The 14,122-nt window shown below is 37.2% G+C and overlaps 2 protein-coding genes and 1 pseudogene across 2 annotated transcripts in view; 2 read left to right on the plus strand and 1 right to left on the minus strand.

The window, feature by feature from the left end:
* Window positions 1-14,122, minus strand: part of SRD5A2 (steroid 5 alpha-reductase 2) — a 45,145-nt gene that overhangs the window by 11,629 nt on the left and 19,394 nt on the right. The gene's annotated exons all lie outside the window — the stretch shown is intronic.
* LOC102479461 (telomere length and silencing protein 1 homolog) lies at window positions 3,384-11,479 on the plus strand. The gene is made up of 4 exons (XM_006168534.1): window positions 3,384-3,441; window positions 9,137-9,194; window positions 9,963-10,661; window positions 11,440-11,479. Exons 1-4 carry the CDS (start codon window positions 3,384-3,386, stop codon window positions 11,477-11,479), a joined length of 855 nt encoding a protein of 284 aa, XP_006168596.1.
* On the plus strand, window positions 11,916-12,324 carry LOC102479869 (proline-rich nuclear receptor coactivator 2-like; annotated as a pseudogene).

Below are 14,122 nucleotides of genomic sequence, written 5' to 3' on the forward strand. Positions count from 1 at the left end.
GGGGGGGGGTAGGATTCATTGTTTAAAAGAAAAAGAAAAGTCAAACAATGAGTGGAAAAGACTTCAAACCAAAAACCACATTAAACCCATTGTTACTAACTGTTTTCCCTTACATTTGTGGAGTGAAATAACATTACTATCTGGTTATATCAATCATGTATGCTATTATTTGTCTTGCTTTATTCAAAATTAATCACCATTTAGTACCTTACTTTGTTTTCACAAAGCCTTAAAGAAAAATATCATCTCCATTCCCCCATAACTCCATTCCTAGCATTTCAGAACCTACTTCATAAATCAGGAAGAAATGAGTACTCCACCAGATGCCTAAAAATCAATGTAGAGACACAAGATATATGAAAAAAGGAAATATCTCTCCCTCAAAGGAGCAATAAATAACTCCTCACTGACATTAGATAGTAAAAGAAATGTCAGAAATGGAATTGAGAATGTCGATTATAACAAAACTCAATGAGATAGATGCAAAAGAAAACAGATAAGAAATTCAAAGAAATTAGAAAAATCTTTCTTTGACATGAATGAGGAATTCTATGTCTAAGAGATAGCCATCTTTAAAAAGAATCAAACATAACTTCTGGAGATAAAGAATATAATGCTGAAATTTAAACTCTATAGAAAGTATCAACAACAAAGTAGACTGTGAAGAAGAAAGAATCTCTATGTTTGAAGATATAACCTTTGATTTAGTCCAAGTAACCAAACAGAAAGAAAAAAAAACTGGGATTGGCAGGTGGCATAGTGATTGGGGCACTAGATTCCTACATGACTGACCATGGTTTAAGTACCAGACCTAGCAGCTTGCTTCCTCTCTTTCCTCTCTCTCTCTGTTTCTCTCTGTTCAAATTAAAACAACAATGAATAAAATAAAATAATTATTTAAAAAAGAAAAAGGGACCAGCAGATGGCATAATGGCCATGTCACTGGAGTCCCACGTAGTCAACCAGGGTTCAAGTCCCGAACCCAGTGGCTTAAACTCACGACAGGTGCATGTGTGCATTGCCAAAGATCCTGAGAGGAGAATGGAGGAGAAGGAATTGTGGTTTGGCTATCCCCCCTGGGGGGTGATTTCTCACTTTCTGTCTGTCTCTTTCTGTCCTTCTGGTGAGAGCACCCACAGCCATCTTTAAAAAGAATCAAACATAACTTCTGGAGATAAAGAATATAATGCTGAAATTTAAACTCTATAGAAAGTATCAACAACAAAGTAGACTGTGAAGAAGAAAGAATCTCTATGTTTGAAGATATAACCTTTGATTTAGTCCAAGTAACCAAACAGAAAGAAAAAAAAACTGGGATTGGCAGGTGGCATAGTGATTGGGGCACTAGATTCCTACATGACTGACCATGGTTTAAGTACCAGACCTAGCAGCTTGCTTCCTCTCTTTCCTCTCTCTCTCTGTTTCTCTCTGTTCAAATTAAAACAACAATGAATAAAATAAAATAATTATTTAAAAAAGAAAAAGGGACCAGCAGATGGCATAATGGCCATGTCACTGGAGTCCCACGTAGTCAACCAGGGTTCAAGTCCCGAACCCAGTGGCTTAAACTCACGACAGGTGCATGTGTGCATTGCCAAAGATCCTGAGAGGAGAATGGAGGAGAAGGAATTGTGGTTTGGCTATCCCCCCTGGGGGGTGATTTCTCACTTTCTGTCTGTCTCTTTCTGTCCTTCTGGTGAGAGCACCCACCCTATAGCAAAAACCTCTCAAAAAAAAAAAAAAGAAAAAAGAAAGAAAGAACTATTAAAAATGTTGACAATTAAATATTTAAGAAACAAAGAGAAAATTATTTGTTGAAGATAACATGTATGGTAGTATCTTTGATTGAGCTGATATACAGTATATTCTAGATGGGAAAACTCATTTTGTATGCTGCAATAATCTACAGTGAATGAATGTAAAATAAATTTAAAATAAAATAATAAAATAAATTTTAAAATGCAGACAACAGGACCAGCAGGTGGGGAGGTAGTTAACATGGCTGAATCCCACATAGTCAATTGTGCAGTCCATGTCCAAAAACTGGTGGCTTATACCCAGCACATGTGCGTGAGTGCTCAAAATTCCAATAAGAGAATAGAAGAGGAGGAATTGTTTCGTGGCCACTCCCCCAGGGGTAATTTCTCACCTTCCCTCTCTTTCTGTCGCACATGACCTATAGAAAAAAAAAAAAATGCAGACAACATATGGGAAACATGAAACATCATTAGATGACCAAAAAGCTACATAATAGGTATCCCAGAAGCAAAGAGATGGATAAAGGCATAGAAAATCTATTTCATAAAACTGAAAATTTGAAAATTTCCAAGTCTAGAGAATACAGACATTGAGATTCAAGAAATATAAGGGGTACCATATAGACTCAACTTGAGATCATGTCTACAGCACATCATAGCCAAAATGGCAAAAGTCAAAGACAAAGATAATATTATAAAAATTGCAGGAAAGAAGCATCAATTTACTTATATAATAAGGATACTCCACCTGACTGACCACAGACTTCTCAGCAGAGCCTAAATGCAGACACAGAGGGAATGGGAAGACATACATAAAATTTTGAGAGAAAAATTTTTAGTGAAAAATACTATGCCCAGCAAAACTATCCTTCAAATTGGAGGGGAAAATTAAATTATTCCAAGGAAGCAAAAACTGAAAGAATTTACCAACACTAGACCATCTCTTAAAAAAATATTTAAGGGACCAGCAGTTAGTGTAATGGCTATGTCACTGGACTTCCATGTAGTCGACTGCAGTTCGAGTCCTGGACCCAGTGGCTTAAAACACACCGGGGGCGTGGGCGTGCGTGCTCAAGATCCTGAGAGGAGAATGGAGGAGAAGGGATTGCAGCGTGGCCATCCCCCCAGGGTGTGATTTCTCACTTTCTGTCTCTCTGTCTCTCTCTGTCTCTCTGGTGAGCACACATTGCCTGTGGCAAAAACCTCTCCAAAAAAAAATTTTTTTAAGGAAGTACTACATCAGGAAACAAAAGGTATTATAAACAAAATTAAGAAAACACAAAACAAATAGGAAAATAACTAGTTTCACTAGTTAGTTTTCACTGAGGTTTGTTTCAAAGGGCTCCTGAAGGCTCACTGCTGGTGGTGATGGAATGCCAGTTGTATAAAATTTAAAGTTAACCCCTAAATTTGGGGAAATTTGGAATTTGTAGCTAACTATAATTCTCATGGATTAAGAAAAGCAAAAGCCAACCTCCAACAAATGGAAGGCTATATTCATGACCATCAAAAACACTTGTTGAAACATCATGCAGCTCTCGATCTCTTTTTTGCACAAGTGGGAGCCTATGCATGGTGCTGAACAAAACCAAATGCTACATTTATCTTTGCCCTGATTTTAATAACATGAAGGACTTAATTACTGGAGACCCGAGAGCCAAATACATTAAGAGAATTCAGGAAAGTAGTGCATAATGCATTTGTGGAGATGGATAATGGTTATTTGTGGGCCCCTTGACCAGTAAATAGCAAGTCTGGCTGTTGCAAGGTTTCCTAATATTTATATTTCTGTAGTGGGTCTCCATATTACTATTGATTATATCACCAGACTAATTATAAAATTGAATACCTCTTGAGATCTGCTCATTTTGCAGCATACAATGGTCCTTAGTCACCATTATAATCCAAGTAAAAACTATGACCAGTGGAATTTAAACCTTGTCAAACTATTTACTCTAGAACTTTTTTTTTCTTTAAGGTTTATGCCATAAGTTATGTGCACTTGCCCAAGACAGACAGAGAAAGACAGAGAAAGGGAAAGTGAGAAATCACCTCCTAGCAGGATGGCAACATCACAATCCCTTTTCCTCCATTCTCCTTCTGGGATATGGATCACATGTGCACACATGCCTGGAGTGATTTTCAAGCCATTGCATCCAGGACTCAAACCACAATCAGCTACGTGGGAGACTAGCATCTTAACCACTACACCACCTGCTGGCCATTCCTGAACTTTTGGTTGTTTAATTTTGATTTGTTTGGCACATGGAGAGTCTTTTTTTTTTTTTTTAATAAAAAAAAAGTATTTAATAAAGATTTGTGCATGCCATGTATTTAGTGAAAAATAAAAGTTCATGTAAATAGTCTAGTGGATAAAATTTTATTTTTCAGATAATGTCCTTTTTCTTCAGAATATGTACATATTCTTTTGATGCTTCTATAGATCTTTAGAGATCTTCAAGGAGATGCTCTACAAAATACAGGTGCAAACTCAGTAGCAGCTTCTCTTCATTCTCTATACTTTTTTCCAACTCCTGTTGCATCCTTGAACAAGTAGTTCTCTATGCTGCTATTTGAAGGCCATGAGATTGAAGTAGGCATCATCACTGAGGTTTCTCTCAAAATAAGATTTCTGTCATGCACTAAACTGTTGTTAAGATTTCCAACATGAGGTGACTCTACGACTGGTCTTGCAGTAAGACTGTTGAGCAGAGACCTATTCTGCTGTTTCTCAACAAGAAGTTTGGCACTGACCTCTGCTATCTTTTCAGTTTATCTGATAATGCATTTCTAATTTGTGATTCTTCTAGACAGAGTTGTTTATATTTTTCCAATTCTGTTTCATTAGAATCTTCTTGAGAATCTCTTATTTTGAAGAGTTCAGATTCCTGATTTTTAAATCTGAGTTCCATTTCACTTCCTATGGAAGCATAATTACTCTCTCTTAACTGCTCTAAGTTTTCTTGAGCTGGTGCTTCTGCCATATTTACTTCCATATGATTTTTGATGTTTCAACTTCAGTCCTCTCTTCTTAATTTAGTTTTACACATTCCTCTGTATTGTTTTGAAAGATGATGAGTCATACTGAATTTTTGCTGCAAGATCATCAATTTTATGTTTTACATATTTAATTGAATATCCATTTCAAATCAACTGACTTTTGAAACCCCTTGGAAACTAATTTCTCCATTTTCATATTCATTTAACTTCTTTTTCCAAGGGTATCTTAAGTTCAGATATCTCTTGCTCTAATTCACCATTTTTCTTTACTTTTTGTTGCAAATTATATTCCAGATTGTTAGAACTCTTTCTTTAACTGTTTATTTTTATCTTCAGGCTTTGAAAAAATTATTTTAAATTATTTTTTAAAATCTAGAGACTCTCTTTTCTTTCTTAAAAATATTTCTCGTGAGTTCATGGGCTCAGGTTAAGTAACTCTTAAACAAAATGCTTGGAACCTGGAACTTGGAGACTGTTATTGAAAGTTGTATTCAGTTTCTCAGTGGTCTATATTGTGTTGTGCTTAAAGTTTTAACTACTCAGATGGTTTTGTATAATTTTTTGTACTAGATTATCCCCTGGTTGTAAAGGATGGTGTCTGTGCAATCATAAATACTTCAAGTTGTACCTGGATTAATACCACTACCCAAGTCAAAAAAGAAACTTTCAAAGTTTTAATTCTATCCAAGTCCTTGGTATACATACATTCTGGAATCTTCTTGGCTGGCTGGATTTTGAGTGTTCATATATTTTTAGTTGGCAGCCCTCTGGTATTGATTCTCTTTTGTGTTCTACCTTCAATTCTTACTGATTCTCCTCATATTAGGACCAAGCATTGGTTCCCTTAAAAAATTAATCTAGCCTATTTGAACAGCTGTGTTCTACCAGAATTATGTTCACATGACACTTTGAAACTGAACTCACTCCAACGGAAAGCCAAAACCAACTTAACCCAAGGTACAGAATGTGGTTGAAATTTAACAGGTTCCTGAGTGCCTCTTCTAAGTAGATGATTTTAGTTGCTCAGTTGGTTAACAACCCTGCCATTGACCCAATACAAGGTTACATTGGTCCAGAGAAGTGAGAACCTAACCAGGAACCTTTTTTTCTTTAAGACAACCCCTCCTTTTGTGTCATCTAAGCATGCTTTCCGTTTGTATCAAAATCTGTATCTTTCCAGTTTGCAAATCATTTGCTGGAATGGTCTCTTTGTCTCTAAATTCGTTTTCAGAGAATTTGTTGACCAAAGTTAATACTCATTGCATTGGGACCAGCAGTTAGCTTAATGGCTATGTCACTGGACTCCAATGTAGTTGAACTCGATTTGCGTCCTGGACCCAGTGGCTTAAACTCACGCCAGGCACGTGTGCGTGCATACCCAAGATCCCGAGAGGAGAATGGAGAAGGGATTGCGGCGTGGACATCCTCTCTGGGGGGTGATTTCTTGCTTTCTATCTCTCTGTCTCTGTCTGTCTTTCTGGCGAGCACACAGGCCCAATAAGAAAAAACCTCTCCAAAAAAAAGAAAAGAAAAGAAAAAAAATACTCATTGCATTCATCTAAAGAAGTATGTATTAAACAGAGGACACTCACTACTGAAACAAACAACTGCAAAATATCAGAGATTCAATGTAATAAAAGTTCATTTTTTTCTCATGCCACAGTACAATGCTATCCAAAGGTGAGGCTCTGTTCTACAGTGATTCAAGATTCAGGCTCTTTCAGGGAAGCTTCTACATCTGACAACCACACAAATGGAAGACAGCATGAAGGATTGTGTAGAGGTTTTCTTAAGGGCAAGACTTCAGTCTGGAAATGGTATAAATTACTCTTACCATCATTCCTTTGACTCCACCCCACTGCAGAAGAATCTCGGAAGTGTACCCTACACAATTTTCAGTAGAAAAAGGAAGAGGTATGGAGAATACATGGCATAGTTATAAGGCTCTGTAGTCAAAAGTCCTAGAGAAAAGAAAGTTCATCTGACTGAATGGCTTTTCTATTGGAAAGCTTGAAATAGCTCAAAATAGGCATGTTTCAGTATAGACCAAAACAAAAAAGGGACCAGCAGATGGCATAATGGTTACATCATTGAACTCCCACATAGTCAACCACAGTTCAAGTCCCAGACCCAGCAATTTAAAACTCATGCCAGGCACGTGTGCATGTGTGCCCAAAATCCTGAAAGGAGAATGAAGGAGAAGGAATTGCAAAATGGTCATCCCTTCCAGGGGATAATTTCTCATTTTCTGTCTCTCGATCCCTCTGTCTCTCCCTCCCTCTCCTTCCCTCTCTCTCTCTCTCTCTGGCATGCATACATGCCCTATAACAATCTTTCTCAAAGAAAAATAATGAAAAAAAGTGGAAGAAAGTCGCATAGTTTGAGAGGCTGATAATTAGTGTTTGAAGTTATAAATGAGTTTGTCCCTCTGATTTTATGTCTCCTCTATGGCCTGAGACTCAGTTTCCCTGGTTTGTGACAGTAGCTCTTTAAATTCTTCCTATACTCTCAATGTAAGTTTCTATTCTTTAATGGTTGTTCTGAAACAGAGACTGACAAATACCATGGAAATATCAAATTTTCTATCACTGCTAAGAAAATATTCATCTAGGGGCCCCTTATTGGAAAGGGTTAACAAATTGCAAATCCAAATGACATAAAAAAAAAAGACTTTAAAATTAAATATCTTGAAGAGACCAACTCATATTTAACTAAGTCTTCTTCAAATATAAATGCTATTGCTAAGATTATCAAGCCTATTGAAGACTTTTTCACTATATGAAATTTTAGACTTCATTGTCAATCAAAATAAATTCAAATTCCATATATAAATACAAGTTTTTATGCATATAATTAGTTGTTCTGTACAGTAGTAATGTTTTTTTCCTCATATCTTTATTTTTATGCTTTCATTTATAGCATAATTCTGAATTGTCTACACTTCCTATTTTTATGTCTTCTTCTCTTCTTTCCTCCTCTGCACACTGCCAATAGATATAGATCTTGATGAGGCCACCAAAGACCATTAAGGCTCCAAACTCAAGAGTCAATTTTCAGCTATCTTCTTATTTGATGGTTGATCACTTCCTCCTTCTGGAAACACTTTCTCCACTCAGATTCCAGCACATCACACTCTTTGTTCCTCTACTTCACTGATTTGTAGTCTTTTTCTCTTCTGGTTTCTTCTCATTTTCCTGACATCAAAATATATGAGGGCTTCTGGACTCAGGATTCTTTTCTTTTTTATTTACTGTCACAGTCTATGTTCACATCTAGTCTCATGTCATTAAATGTCATTACTATGGCCTGAATGTATCCCCCAAAATCCATGTGTTGAAAAGTAAATCACTAATGCAACAATGTTGGGAAGTGGAGCCTTTGGGGAGGGCTCTTTCCTCATTAATAGATTAATGCTATTTTAACAGGGCTTATGGAAGTAAGTTTGCTCTCTCTCGACCTTGCACTTTCTTCCATGAGAGGTCACAGCAAAAAGATCTTCATCAAATATCAGCATCTTGTTCTGAGATTTTTGCAGCTTACAGAACTGAGAAATAAATTTTCCATTTTTTAATAAATCGTCCAGTTTCAGGTATTCTGTTATAGCAACACAGAACAAAATAAGACAACTCCAACTGTCTTTCTCCAGGCAGGATGTCTTTAGTCCTTAAATTCAGACTCAAATAATCATCTCCCTACTAGACATCTAGTTTAATGGCTACCTCAGTCTTAACACAAGTAAAACCAACCTTTGATTTCCCATCCTTCTCTAAACCTGCACTTACCTTAGTAAAGAAGATAAAATTGCCAACTTAACTGAATCTATCCATATCATGGAATACTACTCAGCAATTAAAAGGAATGAACTAATGATGTGTGCAATAATCTGTATAAATCTCCAGAAAAGTATGCTTAATATTACACTTTATGTAACATTCTTAAAATATCAAAAGTCTAGACCTGAAGAACAGATCAATGGTAACCAGGGAATTGGTAGTGATGAGAACAGGAAGAGAATGAGTATGACAATATGATGAATCCTTCTGGTGATAGAAATGATCTGTCTCTTGACTGTACCAAAGTCTTACTGTCCTATCTGTGTTATTACAGTAGAGTACTGCAAGATGCTACCTTCGAAGGAAACTGGGTAAAGGTTACCTGAGAACTCTGAGTATTATTTCTTACAATTACAAGTGAATATGATATCTCTAAATTATAAAGTTAAATAATATCAGTTTTTAGCTGCAAGAATTATATTTGTGGACAACTATAAAGAGAATTTATTTGTCTGGATTAAGAGATAGCCCTTAAATTCTGTAGGTCAGTGGAAGATATGGCTGAGAATCAAAATCATCCTACTTATTAAACTAAACTCTCTCAAGGATTTTTTGGAAGCTCTTCAGATGAGTTTGATGCCACTAGTCTGGCTCTCATCCACAGGTAAGTCTATAGGCTCGAGAGATGTTCAACTATGTTTAAGTCAATCTAGCATCTAGCATAATTCTTGGGAAGAAAATGTACTCAATATGTTCTCAAGAAATTTTTAACATGCTCAATAAATAAGCAATGGATTAGTCTAAATTTAAATAACCATATTTCTATTTGATTATTTTTATTGCAATAACAGTGGCAGAGTACAAATAGTAGGAGTGTCACTTTCTAAATATGTGATTGTATTAGCTATCTATTGTCACATATTAAATCACCCCCAAAATTAGTGGTTAAGAGAGTCAACAACATGTATGAACACTCACAGTTCCTGTGTGTCAACTATTCAGGGGCAACTTGTTTGGGAGACTTTAGCTCCTAGTCTTTCCTGAGACTGCAGTTAAGTTATTGTCCAGGCCTGTAGTCATCTGAAATTTTGACTGGACTGAGGAGCTGCTTCCAAGGTAACTCACTCACATGGTTGAGGAGTTGTTGGCTGGCTGTTGGCTTCATGCCTCATTTCCTCCTCACATGGGAAAGGGGTTTTCCCTAAAAGATATTTGTGTATCCTTCTGATGGAAGATCATGGCACAGCTCTCATAAGGTTACTGAAAGAACTAAATTATATAACTGAATGTACCTGGTTCATGTTATAACTTAATATCTAAGTTTTTCTTTATTTCCCCACCCAAGAAAATATATCATTAGAGTTGCTCAGCACAAGGTCTCAGGCCAGCCCAAGACCAGTGTTCAAGCTGGTCAAAGATAAGATTAATCAAGAGGAGACCACCACTTGGGGACATCATTTTCTGCAGAAACCAACCAAAAGTATGAGGATACAGACTTGATGAAGTATATTGAGACTGAACTGAAGAAGAGAAAGGGGATCATAAAATATAAAGAACTGAAAATGAAGTCAAAGAATGCAGAGGACTGTCTCTATGGACGTCCAGAAAACATCTGTGTTTCCTCAGCAAAGAATATCAAGGAGATGCTTTCCAACCAGAAGCTGAGCATCATCCCTGAGGTGGATCCTAGCATTGCTGCTAAAATAAAAAATAAAATTTCCATAGACTATGCCAGGGATCACCTGCTGGCAGAGCAGCACAATAAGAAGGAAGATGGCAAGACATCCTTCATGCCCATCAACATGGCTGTAAATTACATGCAGCTCAACCAATTTTATCATGAGGAGCTCAATGATCCCATTCAGAGAAATAAAGAAGAGCCCAAAGCCCACCACTTGAGAGTGGATGACACAAAGAAGCCACAGCCTGAGCTGTCCCCTTGCAACCACAAGTGTCCTGCTAATGAGATGGTTGCTGATGACTATTGCTATGAAGTTCAAGATGAACAGGCAGTACTGAGACTGAGTCAAGCAGAGCAGGATTGTGAAAGCACTTCCCTCCCCACTATGAGAAATGCTTTTTGGCCTGGCACTTGCTCATCTGCCTGCACACAGTTCCAAAACCAGACTCTGTTAGTCCTGCTGCCTTTTCTTTTTTTTTTTTTCAGAGGCTTTTGCTATAGAGTGCGTGCACTCACTAGAAAGACAGAGAGAGACAGAGTAACAAAAAGCAAGAAATCATGCCCCAAAGGGGAATGGCCACACTGCAATCCCTTCTCCTCCATTCTCCTCTCAGGATCTTGGGCACGCACACACATGTGCCTGACATAAATTTAAGCCACCAGGTCCAGGACTCAAACTGTAGTTGACTACATAGGAGTCCAGTGACATAGCCATTATGCCACCTGTTGGTCCCAGTCCTGCTGCTTTTTTAAGCACTAAATTTATAACTTTTGAAACAAAACAATGTGCAATTTTCCTATTTAAGGGCAGACTCTCTTTTTGTGAGAGTTCTTAAACTTTATTTGTAAATAATAATAAAAATAAAAGAGAATGGAAAGAGATTCAAGTATGCCTCTCAAAAAAATCTACCTCACTCTAAAAGATTAAAGAAAAACACTATCCCTTGAAAGAAAGCTGAGGCTACTACTCATTGATGCTTCACATAAATTATTCAAATATTGGGTTGTCAGGAAAGTCAAGACACATTTTTGCATAGAAAAATATGTCATGACTTTCCCAATAACCTAATAAATAGTATTCCGATGGCACCTGCCCTACTATCAACTCCATTACAAAATAAGAACTGTGATTACAGAGGAGAAAGGTCATTTTGTACCTGGAGACACTTAGTGGGAAGAGAAGAACCTTAGGTGTAGTTTTTCAGTGTGGAAATTTCAAATTTCCTAGGAAATTTGGTATACCCAAGGAATATGAATGCCATGCCTAAATGACATGACGGGAGAGACAGTTAGAAAAAAAATCTTGCCTTCTGTCAGAAAAGACAGAGGAGAAGGTCGAGTTGGAGATGCTGGGATGGTTGGGAGTTAGCTGCTCAGCACTCAGTTAGCTTTGTTCACTCAGAGTGCCTCCTCTCTCCTTGGAGAGGGAGGAAGTCTTTGACTTTGAGAGATAACCATTGTCACAGTTCTGAGCTTAAAGTCAGCAGAACTTCTCTCAAATATGTGTGCTGAGGAGACTCAGATGTTGGCCCAACTCCTAGATGTTGATCTAACTCAGCAGATCAGCCCATGGAAACTTGCAGTACTGAGACAAAGGAAAGGATCCGCCAGAAAGCCCTGTTTTCCTAGGTTTGTCAGCAGAGAACAGGGGGTGGAAATCCTGCAATCTGAAAAGCAGACTGAAAGGTAACAAAGAAGCTAAAGATGAGTGGTGGAGAGAGGTATAATATTCCATCCCCCACCCCAGTCTAGAAATGTTAGTAAGAACCAACAGCAGCTTAGCAGACAGAAGACCAAGGACCACAATTCCAAGATGAAGGTTGTTCCTAAGAAAAAAGAAACAGGACATAGTGCTAACTCACTGACAGCTGCATGGCAGGCCATGCAAAATAGGGAAAAGAACAAAAATTTTCCAAATAACTAAAATTGAAATGCTAGCTTATCCAGTCCCAGTTTACTTTTTAAATCTCAAGTTAATCAGGTCTATGCCAAATTTAGTGAGCCACCATCATCAGTGTTCTCCCCAAACCACCAAGCCATGGGGTTCCCATTTCCTTCAGTTAAGGAACTAAAGTCATTTCAACTTAAAACCTTACTTAACGTACAGTCATAAAGTAAGAATACTACTGTTTAAATTCAGTTACGTTTACTGATAGTTGGTCTGAAACGAATTCACTAGGAATAAATCTGTGAGATTTCTAATTAATGTAAAAAAAATGCAGACCTCGTCTCATTTGTGTATCACATATACTGTGATGTAATGGTAGTATCACTAGTGCAACTTAAAATAACTACATAATTATACTTGATAATAAGTGTCTCAATTGAAAACCTTTTCTTTTTTTTTCTTTTCCTAGGTTATCGTCAAAGGGGTGTTACACTTACTGGAGAGACACAGAATGAGATAGTGAGACAGAAAGTGAGAAGATGGCCATGCTGCAATTCCTTCTGTTTTACTCTCCTCTCAGAATTTTGAGCACTCAGGCATATGTGCCCATCGTGATTTTTAAGGCTTTAGGTTCACAACTAAAACTGTTCAGCTGGCATGTGGAAACCGGTGCTCTAACCACCGTGGCACCTGCTGACCCCTCAGCTGGGTAAATTTTTCTTCCTTTTTCTAGAGATTGTTGCTGTAGGTCACATGTGCTCACTGGTGAGACATAGAAAGACCACAAAATGGAAAGCAAGAAATCAACTCCTGGGGAGATGGCCTTACTACAATCCCTTCTCTTCTACTGTCCTCCTGGGATTCTGGACACACACGCCTGGTGTGAGTTTCAAGCTGTCGGGTCCAGAACACAAGCCACAGTTGGCCACATGGAAGTTGCAGCATCTTAACCACTATGCCACCAGCTAGCCCTGTCAATTAAGTAATTTTTAAGTGAAACCACTGAACTTTTGATATAGGGAATGGTTAAAAGGATCGACTCTTTCTGTTGTTTACTTGGGCAAAAAATAGTAATTTAAGATTATCACTCATGGATCATATTTACTGGTTGAAAATTAGTGAATCAGATTATAAGCACCTAGCTGAGACATACAAGGATTGAGAATCAATTGAACATTTGAAAGCTTAATGTGCTATGGATGTGCTTGATTGAGCCAATGCACAGTGTATTTTGGATGGAAAATTCATTTGTGTGTTGTGATGGTGTAAAGTGAATTAATAAAAAAAATTATAAATAGACGTATCATATGACCCAGTAATTTTACTCCTGGATATTTAAATAAAGGACAGGAAATCATTCAGTCAGAAAGACATATGCAGTATTTATTTATTATGGTATTATTTACAAAAGCTAAGACATGGATTCCACATAACTTTCATACTGATGATTGGATTTTTTTAAAAATCTGGCACATAAACACAATGGAATACTACTTAGCCATAAAGAACAATAAGATCCTTTTATTCAATACAAAGTAGTTTAATCTATTATAGAAGATGTAATGCTATGTGAAATAAGCCAGGCTATGAAAGACAAACACTATATGTCCTACCTTGATATATACTTAATGTCTGTATTCTATGGCAGAAATGGAAAGTTTTGAAGACACATGAGAAGAGAGGGCAAGAGTAGATACCAGAGACTGCATAGGGGCTGGGAGATAAGGGATAGGAGGAGATGAGGAAAAAAAACATTTAACAGACCCAGAAATGCAGGTAGACAGGGAAAGTAGATTGTGGAATGGCATACCACAACTAAGTAAAAGAACATTTTATATATTGTATACATATATAAAAAAAAAAAAAAGCTTAATGTGCTAGAAATACCTAAACCAATAGGCCAACAATCTAATGCACTGCCAAAACAAAATGTGAATTTTTCTAATGAATAGTATCGTTTTAGTAAACTATACAATGGTGAATATAGAAAGAGCACTTGGGGCTTTAGTAGTCACTCAGTTAG

Source organism: Tupaia chinensis, unplaced genomic scaffold (genome assembly GCF_000334495.1).
Source record: "Tupaia chinensis unplaced genomic scaffold, TupChi_1.0 Scaffold145860_1, whole genome shotgun sequence".
Classification (NCBI taxonomy): Eukaryota; Metazoa; Chordata; class Mammalia; order Scandentia; family Tupaiidae; genus Tupaia; species Tupaia belangeri.